The 22,992-nt window shown below is 35.3% G+C and overlaps 1 protein-coding gene across 1 annotated transcript in view; it reads left to right on the top strand.

The window, feature by feature from the left end:
* Positions 1-22,992, top strand: part of EMC2 (ER membrane protein complex subunit 2) — a 67,722-nt gene that overhangs the window by 24,698 nt on the left and 20,032 nt on the right. The window contains 4 exon segments of the mRNA XM_004370690.2: positions 1,869-1,954; positions 10,441-10,498; positions 21,103-21,188; positions 21,350-21,409. Of these exon segments, the coding sequence (XP_004370747.2) occupies positions 1,869-1,954; positions 10,441-10,498; positions 21,103-21,188; positions 21,350-21,409 (290 nt within the window).

The raw sequence follows: 22,992 nt of genomic DNA, 5'->3' as shown, positions 1-22,992 counted from the left end.
AAACATTAATAGCTGTTTTTTGAACTCTCATATGCTAGGCATTATGCTAAGTGCTTTACACTCATGATTTTATTTAATTTTCATAATTATTTTTAAATAGATTTGTATTTGATGTTATCATATCCGTTTTATAAATCAGGAAACAGAGGTTTCTGTTCTTCTATCTTGTTTTTCTTACGATCTTGAATTCTTAAGTACCATTTCATGTTGCCTCCTGGTTTAAACCAAAAGGAAATAAACAAAAACAAAAAGTGGAAATAGCAGGAAAGCATATGTGTCTGAATTAACATTGTCTCTCTCAAGGTAGTCACCTTGTATTGGCTGTTTACAGACTTTCATTGGTGCTGCCAGTGCTGAAAACATTCTGCAAAACCATTTTGGATTGCCTTCAGAACTTATGAGACATAGTCTTTTGAATATTCACAGAGGCAGTAGTTTTATATTTTGAGGAAAATTTTGATATTTTATTTGAAATACCCAGATGCCATTTGATACGAACAAAATAGGAAATCATATTATACAATAATATTGATAAGCAAAGCAGAAGAAAATTAGACAACAACTTTTTTTTTGGTAGGACAGTGCTTTTATATGATTCAGAATTTCTACACAGTTAACTTGATTGATGGACTAAGTGATATGAATTTTGCATGATATCAAGGAAATAAATGAACATCATCTTTGCTTTGACTAACTTGAGTTATTTTTCTTAGCATGTAAGATTTTCAGGCACAGACTTTGAAGCTGTGTTTCCAAATCACATTAAAACTTACTTTTACTGGTTAATAATTTCATCACTAGTTATAGGCACTTTTTGGTCATCCACGCTTTAGGGCACGTGAGTGGACCATTTGCATAATCCTTAACATTCTTAGCATTTCCAAGACTCCTATAATCCCTTATGTATTGCTGAGAACATTGTAAGTACTCAGATACTTGATAATTTATTCAGTTGAGTTGATGAGCAAATTATGGATATCTGTCCAAAAGAAACTGGTACTCAGTAGATTTGATGTCTGCATTTTCTGACCTCATATCAGGATATGTGGACTGGCAAGATGTTTGGTGATGTATGAGTTTAACAGAGCAAAATTGAAGTGCTGATAAGATTGTGTTAGACACTTGAGATGACTACCAAAGAACTTAATTCTTACCAAGAGAATGCTTATGCTGCAGTTAGGAAGAAAAGACCAGTTCACAGTTAGTAACAGAGAAGCAAATAATTTTAACTTCATATATAAACATTGTTTAAACAGCTCTTTAGAAATCTATAGAAGAGAGAAAATGGGACACAGACTTGAGATACAGAAGGTTTAGGGTCTTTTGGCTAATGAGAGGTTGATTGGAAGCTTGCTCTGTATTGGTGCAGTGTAAAAACAGAATGGATATTGGGGGAGCTTGTGAGATATTTAGAAACCAGCTAATTAGAGTAAATAATTCTATTTATAAGAAGTAGCATACTAAGTTGAATTACATAGGATATAGCTAGATGTTTGAGGGTGTTGAATAAATTGCTGATAGGAAGCTGTAGGCATTTAAGTAGGGGCCTGACAGTTTATGAAAGCAATTTTTAAGGAGTAATATGGTATTTGAAGAGTTACTGGTATACCTCATGATCTGCTCATTTTCCCAGTTAAGACCATGATCAGTATCTGAGAGCTGATTGCTGCCTTCAGTGTAATTTCATAGTTGCATTATTTTACCCCATTATTTGTTACTGATTCATTTCACTTTGTGTTATTAGATGACAGTAATGAAATTACCTAAAAAGATACACTAAAGAGTATATAGGCCATTCCTTCTAGCTCATTTAGCATATATAATATAATAAATACCCTTCAAGTCTTACTTACCAATTACTTTTTTAGTTTTGCCTTCAGGAATTGAGAAGACAGTTCCCTGGCAGTCACAGAGTAAAACGACTAACTGGCATGAGATTTGAAGCCATGGAAAGGTAACAGAATCTTGTAAACAGTGTGATCCTGTTTAAAAATGGCAGGCATCTGGCCTACGTTTAAGTCCTCCTACATCCATGGCAACATCATTAATCGTACAAGGTCTTTTTGCGCTGAGCTTCAGAATAGTGTCAAAGTGCTTCTTAACATAACTCCTGTGTAGTAGACTTTAACGTAGAAGTGCAATCCATTTGCCATCTTTAGTCTAGTGAAATGGGATTGTGCTTCGGAGTATGAACTGATTTCAAATCCTGTTTCTAGCATTTAATAGCTGCTGACCTGGCAAGCCATAGTAAAACCTGTGAAACCTGTATAAGGCTCTTTTTTTTCCTGTCAGAGAAGGAAAACTCAAATATTTTCCACTAAAACAAGCAGTAGAAAAGTGGTTTAAGACTGCGCCCTGTCAAAGGCAGAAAACTTGTGAGACCTGGGAAAACAAGGTAGTCCCGTTGAGTTCCAGCTCTCACAGGTTTCACTGTGTTTAACCTCTTTAAACTTTTTCAGCCTCACTCCTCTGTAAAACAAAGATACTACCAATTTCTCAGGGCTGTTTTGGTAATTTATAATGGTATATGTATAGTATCCCACAGGCACTTGAGATATGTTAGCTATTATTTTTAATGATAATTTCTATTCAGGAAATTTTACATAAGTTACAAAAAAACATTTAAAATAGACTCAAAACAAAGCAAATGGAAGGTATCTTAATCATCTAGCCCAGGAGTTTTCAACATTTTTCAAAACAGGACCGCTTTTTCAAGTGAAATTTTACGCTTAGGCTAAAAAATGGAAAAGAGAAAAAAGCTGTTCTAATTGACGCAGGAGTAGGGACCCACTTGGCCTATCCCTTCTTCCCCCATGATAACCTCTGAAGCATGTCTGTGGGGAACTTGAGAATGCAGGAATTCACTATAGCTAGAACAGAAGGTGTAATGGAGTTCTTGGCTAGAGTTGAAGCTGGAGATGTAAGCATATTAGATTGTGGAGACTTTATATGCCCTGCTAAGGAGTTTGAACTGAAGGTAGGGGGAAGCCATTGTAGGAATTTGAGGAAAGTAACAATTGAATTTGTCTGTAAGACCATTCTAATACGTATATGGAGTCCAGGGACAAGAAAACAGTTTTTGAAACTATTGCATTAGTCTATGAAAGATATAATGATGGCTTGAATGATGACAGGGTGTGGAGACATTAGGATGATAAGAGAGAAATTAAAGAGGTGGAAGATGGGTCCCTGATTGCATCTTCTGGGTGAGGGAATAAGAAAGATCTAAAATGACTTGGATTTCTGTCTTGAATACCTAAGTGTTATTAACCAAATAGAAAAAAATATAGGAGGATGAGGAAGGGAGTAGGTTTGGGAGGAAAGACGTTAGGTTTGACATATTGTCATGGAATATCTAGCTGGAAAAGATAAGGAGGTAGTTGAATTATATATTCTGAGGACGGTCTCAGAGATAATGTTTCTACCTGTCAAACTAGGTTTACATTGATGGGATGAAAAGGTCACTTACGCCATGTGATGAGAATGTAAACTGGCACAACTTGTGTATCAAAAATCTTAAAAGGATTTGCTTACATTAAAGGTGTTGAGACATGATGTCAAATTGTTCATCAGAAGATTGTACCAGTTTACTCTCTCACCAGAATTCCTAATACCTCCTCATCCTTAAAACAGTGGACATGGCTGTTTGTTCTTTCTTTCTTTTTTTTAATCTTCATCTCTTTTTATGGGTGAAAAAGAACCTTTTATTTTAAATTTTTTCTGCCATTTTTCAAGTGCTAATTAGTATTTTATTTGTGATTTGTCTACGCATAACCGTTGGCCATTTTTTAAAAAAACCATCCTCACTGGGGTTTCATAATTAAAAACCCATTTTTTTTTCATTTAATTGTACTTCAGGTTAAGGTTTACAGAAAAATAGTTTTCAGTAAACAGTCAGTACACATTGTTTTATGATAATGGTTAACAACCCCACGACGTGTCAACCCTCTCCCTTCTTGACTTTTTTTGGTGAAAATATACATAGCCAAAGATACACCGTTTCAAAAATTTCTACGTGTACGGTTCAGTGACATCCATTACGTTCTTCCGGTTGTGCTGCTATTCTCACTTTAGATGAAGGTTTACAGAACAAAATAGTTGCTCATTAAACAGTTAATACACATGTTGCCCTGTGACAATGTGAACAGCCCCACTACACGTCAGCACTGTCCTTACTCAGCCTTGGGTTCCCTATCACCAGCTTTCCTGTCCGCTTCTGCCTTCTAGTCCTTGTTCCTGGACTTCTGTGCCTTGTTAGGCCCGTTTTGTTTTATGGTGCTGTCCAATCCCTGGCTGAACGGTGAACCTTCGAAGTGACTTTACCACTGAGCTAAAAGGGTGTCCAGGAGCCATACTCTCGGGGTTTCTCCAGTCTCTTTCAGGCCAGTAAGTCTGGTCATTTTTTTGTGAGTTAGAATTTTTTTATACATCCTTCTCCAGCTCTGTCCAGAACCCTCTGTTGTGATCCCAGTCGGAGCAGTCTGGTCAGTGGTGGTAGTCAGGCACCATCTAGCTGTACTGGACTCAGTCTGGTGGAGGCCATGGTAGCTGTGGTCCGTTAGTCTTCCGGACTAATCTTTTCCTTGTATCCTGTTCTCTTCATTCTCCCTTGCTCCTGAAGGGGTGAGACCAGTGGAGTATCTTAAATGCCTGCTCACAGGTTTTTAAGACCCCAGACGCTACTCACCAAGGTAGACTGTAGAACATTGTCTTTATAAACTGTTATGCCAGTTGAACTAGATGTTCCCTGAGACCGTGGTCCCCACAGCCCTCCACCCAGCAATTCAGTCCCTCAGAGAGTTTGAATGTGTCTATGGAACTTCCATGACCTTCCCTTGTATAAGTTTGTGCTGGTTTCCCCAGTATTGTGTAGTGTCTCACCCTTCACCAAGGATACCACTTATCTATTGCCTGTTTAGTATTTTCCCCCACCCCTCCCATCCCTGGTAACCAACAAAGATTGTTACTTTTTGTGTATAAACTTTTACATGGGTTTTTACAATAGAGGTCTCATATAATATTTGTCCTTTTGTGATTGACTTATTTCACTCAGCATAATGTCCTCCAGTTTCATCCATGTTATGAGATGAAAAAGCACCTATTTTAACTGTTTAGATCAATGAGCTTTATAAATATATAGACCTATGTAGCTACCACTCCAGTCAAAATATAAAATATTTCTGCTACCACAATAAGTTCTTTCATACACCTTTACAGTCTCTGCCCCCCACCCCAGGCAATCACTGGTCTGATTTCTGTCATAAATTAGTTTTACCTGCTCTAAAATTGTATATAAATAGAATCATTTTGCTGAGCATACTGTTTTTGAGATTTGTACATGTTGCTTTGTGTATCATTCATTCATTTTTTTTATTGCTAAGTAATGTTTCATTATATGAATATATCACAGCTTATTTATCCGTTCTCTTATTGATGAACATTTTGGTTGTTTCTAGTTTGGGGTTATTATGCATAAAGCTGCCATAAATATATGTGTACAAATCTTTTGATGAACTAATGTTTTCATTTCTCTTGGGTAAATACTTAGGAGTGGATTTGCTGGGTCATATGGTAAATAGATGCTTAATTTTGTAAGAAACTGCCACACTATTTTCCAAATTGGTTGTGCCATTTTACCTGCCCACAACAACGTGTCCGGGTGCTTGTTGCTTCATATTTTTCCAGTATTTGATATTGTTAAGTTTTTTCTTTTAGCCATTTAGCTGGGTGCCATTTTAACTTGACTTTTATCGATGACTAAAGATTTTGCACATCTTTTCATGTGTTATTGGCTCTTGTACATGTTTTGTGAGGTGTCCACTCAGATCTGTTTTTTAATTGCTTAGTTTTGTTTTTCATTCTTGTTTACATTTTTACTGGATATGTGTTTTCATTTCTTTTGTATAAATATCTAGGATTAGAATTTATGGTTCATAGGGTAGATATGTGTTTAATTGTATAAAAGCAATTCTCAGGTGATTTTATCATTTATAATCTCACCACCAATGTATGTGAATTCTAGTTGCTTTACATCTTCCTCAGTGTTTGGTGGTATTAATCTATGATTCTAATCATTCTTCTTGTTGTTAGGTACCATCGAGTCGATTTGATTTCAACTCAGATTGACCCTGTGTGACAGAGTAGAACTGCCCCATAGAGTTTTCTAGGCTATAGTCTTTACAGGAGCAGATTGCCATGTGTTTCTCTCGCAGAGTCACTGGGTGGGTTCGAACCGCCAGCCTTCTGGTTTGCAGCTGAGCACTTAACCATTGTACCACGAGGGATTCTTTCTAATCATTCTAGTGGGTATGAAATGCTATCTCATTATGGTCTTAATTTGCATTACTTGATGAGTAATGATATCAAACACTTTTTCACGTACTGATTGGCCATTCACATAGCTTCTTTTTGAAATATCTGTTAAAGTCTTTACACATTTTAAAAATTGGACTATTTCACTTTTTTATTATTAACGTAGAACTTCTTTATATATTCTAGAGAAAAGAACTTTGTCAAGTATATGTGAATATTTCCCCTTATTCCATATATTTCTAGAGAAATACACATGCTCATACGTATATCTTTTTTTCTGACCCATGTGGCTGACAAATTGATCATGACTGTTGATAGGAGGCCTTATTTCTTCATCATGTGGACCTCTCCATAGGGCTGTTTGGGTGTCCTCATGACAGTCAGCTGACTTCCCCCATAGTGGCTGATCAAGAAATGGCAAGAGAGAAGCAACAATGTCTTTTACAACCTGGCATCAGATGTCAGTCTCTGTCATTTCTGCAGTATCCTATTGATTACTCAGGTTTAGCTCTATCCAGTGTGGGAGGCAGCTCTACAAGGGCGTGAATACCTGAGGGTGAGAATCAGTGGGGGTGATCTTGGAGGCTAGCTACTACAGTCTGTCCTCTAGCCGCCAATGATTTATATCTCCTACATGCAAAATACACTTAGGCCCCCGAATTCTTATCCCATTATAGCATCAGCCCAGAGTCCCAGAGTCTCCTCATCTAAACCAGATCCAGGTGCAGATGAGGCTTCTTTGATGTAGTTCTGTAAGTGTAGCTTCATTAAGTAACATTCCTCTCAATTTGAAGACCTTTGAGCTAAAAACAAAAGTTACCTTCCTCAAACACACCTTAGATACAGTGGTAGGACAGGTACAGGATAATCTCCATACATATACCTGTTCAAAAATGGGGGAAATGGAACACACAGAAGAGTCACTGGTCTAGCGATTCTGAAATTCCATACAGCATTTGTTGGCTGTGCCTTGATTAGGACTTAAGCTCCACCTTGTGGGCTCTTTGTTCTGCCCCTTGAGCCAACCAAGTACCAAACTGTCTTGATTCCTGTAGCTTTGTGGTAAGTTTTGAAATTAGGAGGTGTGATTCCTCCAACTTTGTTTTTCTTTTCCAAGATTATTTTGTTCAGTCTGTGTCCCTTGATATTTTATATGAATTTTACATTAAACTTGTCAATTGCTTACTACCTTTTTAAAAACTTGTTGTTTAGGTAGCGTAGTGTTAACTTGTGAGCTCTCAATGGTAGTTGCTTTTTTCAAGCAGGTTGTATTGATTTAATTTTTTACAATCCCTTTGTTCCTTGGCCTTTTGTTCATGTATTTGTGCGTGTGTGTTTCAGTCTCTTTAGTTCCTCTAAGGAGGCAAAGGGGCATAGATAAAGAAAAATAAATGATACAGTAGTTTATTTTAGGTTAGCAGAAAGTAGTTTTGAATCAGAGGACATGATGGAAGAAATCTGGAAAGGTTTTTATTGCTACTGAATCAGTCATCTACTCTACTTTTTGTTTTATCTCAAGTAGTATGAATTCTTGGAGCCATGGTGGTGCAGTGGTTAAGAGCTCGACTGCTAACCAAAATGTTGGCAGTTCGAATCTACCAGCTGCTCATGGAATCCCTGTGGGGCAGTTCTACTCTGTCCTGTGAGTAGGGTCGCTGTGAGTCAGAATCGACTCAACTGTAATGAGTTTGGGTTTTTGTTTTTTTTTTTTTTGGTTTAGTACAAATTCTTACACCATCAGACACAGATTTTTAAAATATGTGAATACAAAACACATTCCAGAGTCGAAGATGAATGATTTTTAAATTATCTTTGCAAAGAGTATTGAGGTACTACCTTCCAAAGCATACATTTTGATAGTTAACATCCTGCCATTTCCTTTCCAACCATACTAAAAATTAAAATGGTAGCAACAAGTTTTTTTAGGCATTAACTCAGATTTTCCAAGAGTCTCTATTATGTTACTATGTATATTTAAATCTAATAAAGTTTAATTTGTTTAAGTCTCATTCTTTAATTGAAATTTGCATCATCAATTAGTTTAGCTAAGGTTTTGCTTTTTTTGTGTTTTTTTAAAGGGTAGTGTTGTATTATATATTTGTCACATAGGACATAGACCATTGATTCTCAGACATGATTGTGTGTATTAGAATCATCTGTGGAGTTTTAAAACTATGTAATTGTCCAGTCTTCACCTAAAACTTATTGTGATCAGTGTCAGGGGTGCAATCCAGGTCTTTTTCTTTTTAAAAATCCCTGTAGGTGAAACCCACGGAGAGATAGGTTTGAGAACCATTGCTGACTAAAGGTAAATTTTTGTGGATCCTCAGTTTTTACATATATTATTATATTTTTAGTATAGTGTAATGTAAATATGTACAAATATAAAACTAGTTATGAATAACTTGTATGCATAGCTGCACAGATATAAAACCAATATAAATTTGCTAAACACCAACAAAACTTGAAACTACTAAAATTCAAATTATCATCATATTAGTAAAATGGATAGTCTTCTGTCTTCCTTTGCCATCTTGGATATATTCCCTAGAGAATATATAGTTGGAAAAAAGATTCTCAGGTGATTCTCATATACTGTGTCTTATGAGAACTGCTCTAGAGCATTAATTTGCCCTTGTTTATGTACTTTATTGTTTTTGTTTTATTATTACTTCATGATTTTATGTTCTGTATTCCCATTCAGTAGCAGGTTCTAATGAGACTAACATACCTACTATATTACCATGTATTCAATGCCCAAACTAATTTTCTTTATTTGTACTACTGTAAAGTCTGGTTCACCAAGTGTACAGTGATGCCATTTAGCTTTTATATGATGTGACACATTTATGAATTAAGTCTTCTTATTTTATTCAGTAGTCTGCTCAGTTAAAGTATTCTTACCGATCGGTGTGATCTAATCACAAATACAAACATGGACACTAAAATTGTGTGGCAGTACTCAGTTTTAACTTTTAAGATGTCAGCATGATTATACAGAGTGTATGTATGTTTAATTATCATTAAAAGAAAAATATAAAATTAAATTCTCATAGGGAACTTTCACATGGATCCTTAAGAATGTATCTGCTCTTCCCAATGTTAGAAACACTACTGTAAAATTTTTAAACATTGTTTTTTACTCTAAGACCTACATCTTGAAGTGGAGAAATTAATCAGAAGGAGGTTAGGGGTTGTGGATATGGTTAGGAAAGAGTTTCAGAATCGCTCAACTAATCTCTCCACACCAAATAAGATGATATAATATACTAGAGGAAATAGGTAAAGTTCTTTGTGTGATTTTTGATAGATCCCTCCCTAAGAGATTCACTATCGTATAATGCTAATTTTGGGTTCCTAGTTATATGCCGTCCTATTTTATTTATTTATTTATTTTCATTTGATAAAATTTGTGTCCTCTTTCTCCTGTGAGAAACTCAGCAGGTAATAAGTATTGTATGTGCATACTTAGTAGGTGTTTAATGAATTGAATTGCACCAGTCCAGCTAAGAAAAGCTATCATATTCATTAAAAGGGAATTAATACATAGATCATTTGTGAATTTTTTTGTTGAAATTAAACTTTTGTCTTATGTTTTATAGGCTGTAATTCTAGTATAACTAGAATCACCAAGGTGTGTTTTATGTTGCTAATTTTTATCTCTATTCAGGCCAAATTATATCAATATTTTTGGAGAGTTGTTTTTCTGTAGATATTTTATACATGATTTTTTTCTATTTATAGATGGGACTGAAGCAAACTTTTACTGTTAAGTGAAGATAGGAAGAGACATGGATAGCAATTGTAAATGCACTGTTTATATACTAAGAGATTTCAAGCCTGTCAGTTTACCGTATTTTTATGCAAATAACGCTCACCTTCTACATTTGTCAACCGTACCCTCCCCCTGTGAGGTATTTTCGTGACTGTACTATGCCAATTTTTTTTTTTTTTACAGCAACATGTAAAAAATATTAGCAGCACTTAAGAAAATACCTCAGGGGGAGGGTGCACTTGGCAAGCAGACATAGAAGGCGCACGTTAATTGTGTAAAATATGATAGTCGTTTTCTGTATTTACTGTTTATATTTTAAAGGTAATAATTCTCGATTTTTTCTTTTTAAATAGATACGATGATGCTATACAGTTATATGACCGAATTTTACAAGAAGATCCAACTAACACCGTAAGTTAGCTGATTATCCTGAAAATGAGCTAACATTAACATTTAATTTAAAAAGTGAAATTAATTTATTGAGGAAAGAGTGAAAAATACATATGGAACCAGGTTTTATCTTTGTATTTTAAATATTTCATGATGGACCACATTTTCTTTGTCTTTCTTTAATAGATTTAGGAATCTCCAGTACTGTATTTTTATGCAAATAACGCACGCCTTTTGTGTTTGTTTGCCAGCTGCGAGGTATTATGTAAGCGTGCTGTGCTAATTTTGTTTTTTACAGGTTCATGTGAAAGAGGATTGGCATGGCTCCACTCGTGAGGGTGCCTCACTGACAGGGAGTGGAGGGTGTGTGTGTGGCTGGTATTATTTGTGTAAAAATATGATAGTTTAACTTTATAAGTTATCTTCTTAGAGCCTAGTTGAAATTTGCAAAGTGTAGACTATGTCCTTGAAAAAAAAATCCAGCAGTGTTCAGTGTTTTTGTAATATTTGAAGATTATCAAATATTGACTTGTCTAGTTTGGGTAGTTATTTTTAGTTGTATTAATGAAAAAGAAAAAAAAATCATTTTAATAATTAGTATATAGAATTAATGAAGGTATATTGTTTTGTTTCTGCCGTATATCTGTATAAGAGTATATGTGTTTTATGCTTTTCTTAAGATAACATCTTTAATTTGCCCTGATTTTGAATAAGTATTTATATCAGTTTATTAGACAGAATATTTGTTCTAAAGATGCCTGTTTAGTATTATTTGTTTTTACAAATACCCTGATGAATTTTTTTTTAATGTTGAGAACATTTTAGTTTAATATACTGGTATAATAGCTTCCCTTCAATTTACCTTTTACTAAATGAAAAGTTAAATAGAAACTTTATATAATGTACCAGATATTTCAATGTTATGTCATTATTTCCATGCAAACATACTTGCTAGAAGAAAATAAATATTTTTAGAATTTTTTTTAACCAACATTTAAAAAAATATTTTATTGTATTTTTGGTGAAAATATACAGCAAAACTGCTCCCATTCAACAATTTCTACACACAATGGTCAGTGACATTGGTTAGTCTTCCCATTGTGTCAGCATTCTCATTATTTCTGTTCTAGTTGTTTTACTCCCATTAACTTACTCTCACTGTCCCCCAGACTGCTCATCTATGCTGTAGAGTAACTTATCCATTTGATCTCATAAAGATAATTTTTTAAAAGAGTGCAGTACTCAAGCGTGACATTATTTACTTTTTGAGCTAACCTGCTATTTAGTTAAAAGGTGACTTCGGGGGATAGTTTCACTTCAAGGTTTAAACGCTATCTCAGGATAGTCTTGGGGGTTCTTCCAGTTTCAATAGGTCTAGTAAGTCTGGATTCTTTAAGAATTTGAAATTCTGTTCTACATTTTTCTCCCTTTCTATCAGGATCCATATATTGTGTCCCTGAACAGAATATTTGGTAGTGGTAACTGGGCACCATCTAGTTCTTCTGGTCTAAAAATAGAGGGGGCAGTAGTTCATGGAGACAATTAATCCTGTAGTCTGGTTTCTTCTCTGATTACTGGATTCCCTTCTTTCTCTTTCGCTCCAGGTGAATAGAGGCCAATAGTTGTATCTTAGATGGCTGCTTGTAAACTTTAAGACCCCAGATACCACTCACCAAACTAGGAGGTGGAGTGTATACTTTTAAGAACTGTATTATGCCAATTGAGTGAGTTATCCCATGAGACCATGACCCTAAGTCTTCAAACCAAGAAAACTAACCCTGTGAGGTGATTGGCTGTGTCTAAGAATTATAAGCATCTGTAGCCCCTATTTATTTTATCATATATGTATTTTTGGTTGTTGTTGTTACAAAATTACATATAACATGTTGTTGTTGTGGTGTGCCATTGAGTTGATTATGACTCAACAATTCTATAGGACAGAGTAGAACTGCCCCATAGGATTTCCTAGGCTGTAATCTTTACAGGTGTAGATCTCCAGGTCTTTTCTCCTGCAGAGCCACTGGTAGGTTTGAACTGTCAGCCTTTCAGTTAGCAGCCAAGCACTTACATAATTATTCATTTGCCAGTCCATCCTTTTTCTTGTGTACAATTTAGTGGCATAAATTACATTAGTCAAGCTCTGCAAACATCACCCACATTTGATGCCATCTTTCCCATTACTGTAAACGAAAAGTGATTGCTATCCTGAGAATGATTCTTCCTCCCACCACACCCTTCCGCTAACCACCAATGAACACTGGTTTCTGTATATTTACCTATTTTTTCATTTCATAAAAGCGAGATCATGCAATATTTGTCCTTTTGTGATTGACTTATTTCACTCAGCAGAATGTTTTCCAGGTTCATCCGTGTTACAAAACAGTTCAGGAACTCATTTTTCTTTATGACTGAGTGATATTCCATTGTGTGCATGTACCACATTTTGTTTATCCATTCATCTGTTGATGAGCACTTAGGTTCTTTGCATTTAACCAACATTTTTTGTGTGTGTGTGTGTGTGTGTGTGTGTGTGTGTGTGTGTGTGCTTTAGGTGAAAGTTTACAGAGCAAATTAGTTTCCCATTCAGTAGTTTGCTCATAAAGTGTTTCATGACCTTGGTTTCATTCCGCACAATGTGTTAGCACTCTCCCCATTTCTGTCCTGGTTTCCCATTTTCTTTCATCCTGATTATCTGCCCTTTCCTGCATTCTCATCTTACAATTGATTGTTCTTGGGGTCGTGTAGTCTGTGGTTCATGTGGTTCATTAGTCCTTTGAACTCCTTGACTTTGGTCTCTTTCACTGTCCCTTGCTCCAGGTGGGAAGAGACCAGTAGTTGTATCTTAGATGGCCATTTGCAAGCCTTTAAGACACCAGATGCTAATCACAAAAGTAGGACGCAGAGCATTGACTTTACGTACTATGTTGTGCCTATTGACGTAGGTTTTCCCCGAGTCTATGCTCCTTCATCGTCTAGCCTAGGAACTTCATCCCATGAGATGTTTGGTTATGTCTAAGGGGTTTCCCTGACTTCACCCCTTGTGTGCTGTGTATGAGCTGCACCTACAGTCATGTGTGTAGGAATATATACCACGAAACCTGTATTTTCCAGTGGGTGTGTTCCCTTGCATCCTCTCACATATCTTGGCATATCTATCTACCTATTTGGCTATTCATACATTATTGTTTGTTGATACTATTGCTGCAGGATTGTCTAAGCTGTCGTATTTACCATAAAACCAAAACCAAACCCATTGCTGTCGAGTCGATTCTGACTCATAGCGACCCTGTAGGACAGAGTAGAACTGCCTCATATAGTTTCCAAGGGGCGCCTGGTGGATTTGGACTGCTGACCTTTTGGTTAACAGCCATAGCTCTTAACCAGTATGCCACCAGGGCTTCTGTAATTACCAGGGTTGCCCTTTATTCTTACGTTCCTCTTAGTGTCCTCTCTTGCCTTGGTCATGCTATACTGACTTCCCCCATATAATGTATTGCCTTTCCCTTCACCAGTATTAACTCCTGTCTTCTGTCTAATTGATAGTTTTCCCTCCCTCTCCCTGCCATCCCTGTTAACCATCAAAGAATTTTTTTTTTCTTTTTTTCCTGTGTGTAAGCCTTTTGTTGTTACTTTATAGTAGTGGTCTTATACAGTATTTGTCCTTTTGTGATTGACTTATTTCACCAAATTTATCCATGTTGTGCGATGTTTCACAGATTTGTCAATTATTCTTTATCATTGCATAGTATTCCATTGTGTGTATGTATCACAGTTTGTTAATCCATTCATCTGTTGATGAGCACTTAGATTGTTTCCATCTTTCTGCTATTGTGAATAGTGCCTGCAGTGAACATGGGTGTGCATATGTCTGTTTGTGTCATGGCTCTTATTTCTTTAGGGTATATACCTAGGAGTGGGATTGCTAGATCATATAGTATTTCTTATTTTTAGCTTTTCAAGGAAGTGTCATACCGTTTTCCAAAGTGGTTGTACCATTTTACATTCCCACCAACAGTGTATAAGAGTTCCAGTCCCTCCCCATAACCTTGCCAACATTTGTTATTTTTTGATTAGTGCCAGTAAAGTCGGGTGAAATAGTCTCTCATTGTAATTTTGATTTGCACCTCTCAAATAGCTAATGATCGCATGCATTCCTTCATGTTTGTTAGCTGCCTGAATGTCTTCTTTGGTAAGGTGTCTGTTCGTATCCTTTGCTTTTTTTGTAATTGAATTGTCTTTTTATTGTTGAAGTGTTGAAGTTTTCTATAAATTTTAGAGATTAGACCCTTGTTGGGTATGTTGTAGCCAAAATTTTTTTCCCAGTCTGTAGGTTGTCTTTTGACTCTTTGGAGAGAAGTCTTTTGTGGAGCATTAACTGTTTACTTTGTAGAAGGTCCCGTTTATCTAGTTCATCTCGTGCTGTGTGTGTTTTTAGCTATGTTTGGTCCTCTATTTATGCCATATTTTCTGGCCCCTAGCATTGTCCTTGTTTTTCCCTACATGATCTTTATAGTTTTAGGTTTTATATTTAGGCCTTTGATCCAGTTTGAATTAGTTTTTGTGTATGATGTGAGGAGTGGGTCCTGTTGGTTTTTTATAGATGGACATCCAGTTTTGCCAGCACCACTTATTGAAGAGACGGTGTTTTCCCCATTTAATGGTCTTTGGCCCTTTGTCAAACATCAGCTGACCAGAGGTGGATGGATTTACATCTGGGTTACTTTTAGAATTTTCAAACAAAAACCAGATTGAGTTTGATTTTTCTTTCCACAGAAGGATAAATTGTTACATTAACACATGATATGGGTATGTGAAGATCTTCTCTTGCTTTGCAAGTATTTCAGTAAAAATAGACATTTTTTAAAAATCTGGATTTTAAGGTACAAAACTGCTTAATAATTAAACAGTAGCTAGATTTGTTTTAAATAGATTAGCATGTGAAATAACTTAGCATTGAAGTATACAGATAGCATTTATCTGAGACATTGGTCATAAATCCCTGATGTTATTTTTTTATCTTATTTCATTATTTTCATTATTTTATGATCTTATTTCATAAATCCCTGATCTTATCCCTAATCTTAATTTTTGATGCTCTGTAGTAATGCTTATGTATTAAAGTAGTTGGTATATTGCTTAAGTGATAGATTCTTGTTTTTAATACTATCCTATACCAGGAAAGTTTACCTGAGAAACTTGCCTTTTTTTTTTTTTGATAGATACTTGAATTGTAAGTTTTTATTATTTTATGAAGATTCTCAGAGTATGGAAAGTTGAGGGGAAAGTGTTGACAGATCTGCAATCCTAGTTGCTATTTAAAAGCAAAAATAAGAAACCAATTTGATCAGTATATCTAGATATTGCTAATAACCAGAAAACCAAACCTGTTGCTGTTGAGTCGATTCCGACTCATAGTGACCCTATAGGACAGAGTAGAACTGCGCCATAGGGTTTCCAGGGAGCACCTGGTAGACTCAAACTGCCCACGTATTGGTTAGCAGCCGAACTCTTAATCACTGCACCACCAGGGTTTCCAGATATTACTAATAGGAAGAGTTAAAACTGGAAAATTTTGGTATAATTTTCTAATCTTAAATATCCTAATAGCTTACCATCTGTCTTAACAAAACAGTCCCTTTCTAAAAAGCACCGTTTTCCTTTTCCTAAAGATTTTCTCATTTCCATTACAAGACTTCACTGTAGTTTCAAAGCTATTCAGTTTTTCATTCAGTCATTATATTGGAAAAAAATTGAAATGAAGTTTCTAAAAAAGATTCCAGGTTTCATATATTTTTCTCATTGTTAGATGCTGTTGTCAGTTCTGACTCATAGCAACCCTGTGTATGACAGAACGTAACATTGCCCAATCCTGCTCCATCGTTACTATCATTGCTTTGCTTGAGTCCATTGCAGCAACTGTATCAGTCCATCTCTTTGAGGGTCTTCCTCTCTTCACTGTCCCTCTACTAAACATGATGTCCTTCTCTAGGGACTGGTCCCTTCTGATAACATGTCCAAAGTATATGAAACGAACTCTTGCCATCCTCGCTTCTAAGGGGCATTCTGGTTGTACTTCTTCCAAGACAGATTTTTTCGTTCTTCTGGCAGTCCATGATATACTCAGTATTCTTCGCCAATGCCATAATTGAAAGACATCAGTTCTTCTTAGGTCTTCCTTATTCATGACGCTAAGATTTTTTAAAAGAAAAATCCAAATGCTTCCCCTTTTAGAATATGTGTGAGTGAGGTGTTAGTAACCAAATCCCGTAGTGGTTGGGTAAACGTTTGAGAACAAGGTGACTGGATTCAGCTTTGCTAAATGTATATTTTTTTCATCAAGCATTATCTTGATCAAATCTTCTGTCAGTCCCTTCTTTCCTCCTACCAACATTTATTGAGTACCTGTCATGAGCCACCAAAGTGTTGGTGTTATTAAGAGTAAAAACACTGTCTCTGTATCCATAGAAAGCACTTTGCTAGACATTGAGGGAGATAAAACCATAAAAGACCTAGAACTAATAAAGTCTAGTCGTGGAAGACTTCACTTATATTAACAGTTGAATTGCTGTGTGGAAGACATCACAGTTTATTTTTTCAAAGTAACTTTAGTGTATCCCTCAAAGGTGGGAAAGTCCAGTTTCATCCTCATCCATGGTTGTAATTCAAGTTTTTATACTGTTCTGTGCGTTATCTAAAAGTGAACCTATGGTACTTTTATTGGTCTTGTGGCACTGTGTTCCTCAATAACCAGTATATGAATGAAGTTGTTCATTCAAGCTTTAAGGGCCTCTCCCTCCCACTCACATGCATTCATCGTTTCCAAAACCATTTATTGAGTGCTTGCAGTGTGCTTGGTGCTAGGAATAGAAGGAGTGAATGGGACACCATCCTTGACTTTGCTTTTAGGGAGGCAACATGATGTAATGAACAGATTGTGGACTTTGAAATAGACTTCTTAAATCCTGATTCTTTGATGATCTGCTGTGTGATTCTTGAGCCTTTTAGGCCTTGAAGGATGAACATGGCTTAATGAGACATGATAAGCTGGGGTAAGACATCATATCTCAAGACAATGGCATGTATAAGACTTAGCATTATGGAAGTACAAGGCCTGCTTAGGGAGAGTGAATAGGGCGATTACAATGGAAGTTTTCAAATTTTGTTTTTGTATACCAGTGTTCACTGCAGCATTTTTCACCATAGCTAAAAGGTGGAAACAATCCAAGTCTTTGTCACCAAATGAATGGATAAACAAAATGTGGTATATACGTACAGTGGAATATTATTCAGCCATAAAGAGAAATGAAGTCCTGACACAAGCCACAACAATGGAACCTTAAAAACATTATGCTCAGTGAAAGAACCCAGACGCAAAAGGCCACATATTATATGATCTCACTTACATGAAGTGCCTAGAATAGGCAAACACGTAGTCATACAAGTTTATTGGTGGTTACCAGGAGATGGGGGTTGGGGTGGGGAAATGGGAAGTTATTACTTGAGGGGTACTAAGTTTTTATTTGAGGTGATAAAAAATATTTTAGAAATAGATAGTGATGATGGCTCACAGCGTAGTGAATGTAAATAATGTTGCTGAATTGCACACTTAAAAATGGTTAAAATGCATTATTTTTCTACCACAATCAAAATTTTCTTCGATCGGCTATTAGAAAGTTAATATTGAAACTCTGTTTATTTTAAATTATTCTAATAAAATTATGATATTCCACCCACCTCAAACACATAATTCAAATCTATTTAATTTTTTATTCAAAATTATTTTATTTACATTATTTCAGATTCTTTCATGAAGTCTCATAGAAGCATCTGGGGTGGAAACTGGAAATTTTGGATCCTCTTTCTAATTCTTCCTGTTTTGATGCATTTAAGTTGTTTAAACTTTTACTTTTCATCATTTACAAAAGGATAGTGCCTCAGTTATTGTTTTTAAAAGCCTATTTTTAAGGATTAATTATCTATTCTTCAAACACTTTAGAACAGTGCTTTGTAAACTATATTCTGCAGAATTCTGCTGCCCTACAAATGTTATTGTGTGTTCAACAGAAGAGGAATGGTTTTATGGTCAGATAACTTTGAGAAGCTGACTTAAACAAAGTTAGACAGATATTTTTTCCTTTCAGTATACCCTCCACCAAACTCATATTGTGCGTAAAGGTGTCCATTACAGTGTTCATATCATATCTCTTACTGTGGCTATAGAAGTGTTAGTTGCTACGCATGTTTATACTTTGAATTGTTGTCTGATTTGTGGCATTTCAAATGCAATATTTTCACTGTAAATATATATATTCTCTCTAGTACAAATCATATAGATATGGGGGCAAGATATAAATATCAAACTAAGCAAGCCTGTGCCAGTCCTTAAAGATCACATAGTTAAAGCATTGTGGGAAGAGTTAATACATAAATGTTGAGCATAAACCAAAGGAAAAAAGGAAGATAACATTTATTAATTATTAGTTATATAATTATATATTGTTGTGTGTCATCAAGTTGATTCCGACTCATAGGGACTCTATATGACAGAGGAGAACTTTTTGTAGGGTTTCCTAGGCTGTAAATCTTTACAGGAGCAGATCACCAGGTCTTTTCTCCTGCAGAGCTGCTGGTGGGTTCGAACCACCGACCTTTTGGTTAGCAGCCGAGCGCTTAAACATTGCACCACCAGGGCTCCTAATTGTGTATATATAAACATATAATTATATAATACCAGTATGTAGCAGGTACTCTGTTAGTTACTTTACATTGATACTTGGAGGTAAGTGGTATTAGTGATTTCTGGAGAGCTTAGTTTTGCCCTTGGTTAGAAAGCTGATAAGTGATGAGAGTTGGGATTCAGTTTCTTGCCTTCTTGATTTCAAAACCTGGACTCTTTTTTTTGTACTGTATTGCCTGTGGAATAAGTAGTGTCATGAAAAGTGAAAGGAGTAAATTAAACTATGTTTTGAATGATGCTGGCTTGATGAAATTAGACATTATATGTTCAAAAGAGATTTGTTTCTTAATTATATGTTAATTTATCCCTCACCTATTTTAGAAGGACTTGGAACAGTGCTTCCGTTTTAAGTCTAAGAGCTTTCCTTTTACTTCCATTCTAGATTCTTGAGTCTTTCTAGACTTTCCAGTTATCATACTACTTTTATTGTTTTACAGAGTGAAATTATTCCAAAAATATTTGTCTCTGTTGCGTAGCAAGCATTTTGCTAGGCCTTTGGCATGAGCCAAATAATCAAGGATTTAAATTCTTAAAAGAAGTATCATTTTTTCTTACCAAAATATTGTTATCACTATTATTACAAATAGTTCTTGTTGGCCTTATATATTGGAGAGTCTTTTTATTCTCTTCTGTTTCAGTTTTTCTTCTTCAGTGCCATTCCTCCCTCCACTGCCCCCAACATGTAGCTCCATTACTGTCAAGAGACCCTGTTCATTTTATTTCTGTCTGCATCTGGTGGAGTGCATTCTATATAAAACAACAACAAATCTTGTTCATAATTAATAAAGGTTGACTTGGCCCTTGTTATAGTGTATTTTATTGTCTGTCCTTCTGCATTTTAATTAAACAAATGGAGAGGATGCAAATTTAATAATTCACACAGTGCCCTCCAGTCCCTGACTGTTTACTCTAGCCTCAAACTTCTGGTCTTGATTACACACAGTGAGGATGTCACCTCTGTTTTTGTTCATGTATTCCTCCTAGCATGGAGTGTCCGCCATGCAGTGTCCTTCTTTGCTTTCTTTATGTCCAATTACCCATTCTGTGGCAGTATATTTATCATGCCTGGGTTCCTCTTTATTTCCCTTCCATATCCCATGTTAGGCTGTTTGCCATGTTGCCATAGCACCCTAGATATCTCTGTCAGTGTTGTCACTACATTATTATTTTTATTTCATATTTTTTTCTCCTGGGACTGAGTTCCTGCAAGGAATTATCTATTCAGTTTTGTCTTTATATTTCCATTATCTAGCACAGTATCTGGCAATGCATATTCAATGTATATTTGTTCAATACATATTTGATGAATGAATAAATAAATGACATTGATTTTTTATGTTTATTATTTAAAAACTTTTAAGATGCAAGTTTTAAATGTTTTGTCTATTGTAATATATTTCTTTTAGGGTTTATGTTATTCTTTTGAAAGACTGATAGTTGAAATTTCCTCTTAAAATTATGAAAAAGTTGTCAGAAGCCATTTTTGTATAGTGACATTCAAGTGACCACAGATTTTTTTTCTAATCTCCACTGTCCACCTATCTCTAAGATACAGATCTTATGAATGACACAGAGTAAAGGACTTAAGGCTGGATAAAGATTAGGCTTCCCTGCTAGCTTGTAATTATCGGGATCTGGATGGTTATTTATTTGGATGAAACGATGCATACATTGTGTGCATCAAAAGTAAAGCATATGTGATTGTTAGAGGAATGTTTGAATTCCCCAGTGGGATGTCATGGGGTATGTTTATAAACTCCAACTAAGCAGTTGCTCTACAATGGAATTTCACTGGCATTGAGATAATAATTTGCACAGTCAAATTACCTTCTTTACAAAAACCCAGGGAATCATGAGAGCTTAATCCTTTATTAATGTCAACTCATAGGCTGCAAGAAAGCGTAAGATTGCCATTCGAAAAGCCCAGGGGAAAAATGTGGAGGCCATTCGGGAGCTGAATGAGTATCTGGAACAGTGAGTGTTTTACAAGAGGATTGTGTTTTGTTATTCTGATAAATCTTTTTTAATTAAAATGGAATTTGCATTCGATTTTCCTTTTTATCTGCATGCTGTTCATTTATAGAATATCTACATACTTACTCTTTTTTTTTTTCTTTCCTCTTTTCTCCCATTAGATTTGTTAGAGACCAAGAAGCCTGGCATGAACTTGCAGAACTTTATATCAATGAACACGAGTAAGTTGTTAACCACACATAAAATTGTGTTAAGAGTGTGATTTTCCTCACTATATAAGTTCAGAAGGCATAGTGATTCCTGAAGGACTGGTGAGAAGGTGTGAACCACATGTCATTTTAAATGAAAAACAAAACAAATAAAAAACAACATAAATCAACAATTCGCTGGTCATAAGATGTGACTAGCTTTAAGTCATTTGTGTTTTGATACATTATTTTTGCTTGGGGAATAAGTTTTTGTTTCAAATATAGATGCATTCTTTGGAATTAGAAAGGTCCACATTTGGTAAGCCAAGGTTATTTTTGGTGAATCAAAATTGGGAATTTTTAAAATTCAGATTGTTCTTATATACAAAGAGTATTATACTCCCTGCTGTTTAAAAATTCTGTCAATTGTATGCATTTATTAGCCTTAGTACTAAGAGAATCAACTCTTCCAAAGTAGAAGCATTCTGTTGCCTGGGTAAAAACCAAGAACAATCAAGAATGTTGAATGCCGTAGGAACTTGCTTATTGGATGTTTAATGTTTTTGTTAGCTCTTTTTATTGCTGTAGTGACAGGAAGAAGTCCCAGTGTGAGAGGATTAGTTCAGAGTCTTAGTGCAAGTTTTCTAATATCACAGCATTAACGCTAACCTCCATCTAGAGGCATGATTTTTTTTCTTCCCTTAGTTCTTCTGCTGAATTTGAAGTATATCACATTGTTTCCTTCCTTCTTTTCAAGAGAATAGACTCAGATTCTCAGGGAGTTGTAACCAGATTCTTATTGTGCGTGAATAGCTAGCTTCATTCTCATACTACAGATGGCTGACACAGGAAATAAAATAGAATGAAGACACTATATTCTCTTGCCTAGACCTGTATATATAATGGGAGATGTAGTATTAAGGTAGTTATCTGCATAATCCTAATAAAAATGGGAGGAAAACTGAAAATAATAGCTGTCATTTAATGAATGTATACTGTATTCTGCAAACTATTCTTAGTTCTCAACTGTACTCTGGGTATCAAATTCTCTGTTTTCAGTTAGGAAATTATTTCCTGACACATTCAATATAGGTGTATATTTGCTTGTATGTACACCTGTGTAAGCATACTCGTGATTCTCTTATGTATGTTATGGTGGCAGTCTATTTGGTTTAGATGGTAATGTTCCCATTTTTTGTAGTGTTAAAACCAACATTTATAAAGTATACAATATATAATATATTTAAATAACATGAAACTGAATTTTCAGAATGTAGTAAAGAAATTAACATTAGTTTTATTTTGTCCCTAAGTCAAATAGTAGTCATTTAAAATTTATTTGTGCTTTTTGAAGATCTTGTGATAAAAGCATTTAAAAACATTTCAGATCATCAAGTAAATTTTTTTTTTAATTAAAAAAATACTTTATGCACAAAATTTGGAAACCCAGTAAAGCATAGAGACAAAGACAAAAACTACCTATGTAATTGCAGCATGTTAACTACAGTTTATATTTGATTTTTGCTTTTCTGAACCTTTTTAAACAGACAGAAACTCACACTATAATTACCTTTTGTAAGCTTATGTTTTTCACTTAGTTATATTTTGTCAGGAAT

This window comes from Trichechus manatus, unplaced genomic scaffold (assembly GCF_000243295.1).
Source record: "Trichechus manatus latirostris isolate Lorelei unplaced genomic scaffold, TriManLat1.0 scaffold00009, whole genome shotgun sequence".
In the NCBI taxonomy this organism is placed as follows: Eukaryota; Metazoa; Chordata; class Mammalia; order Sirenia; family Trichechidae; genus Trichechus; species Trichechus manatus.
Note: the sequence above shows the minus strand (reverse complement) of the source record. Positions and strands in the feature narration are given on the sequence as shown.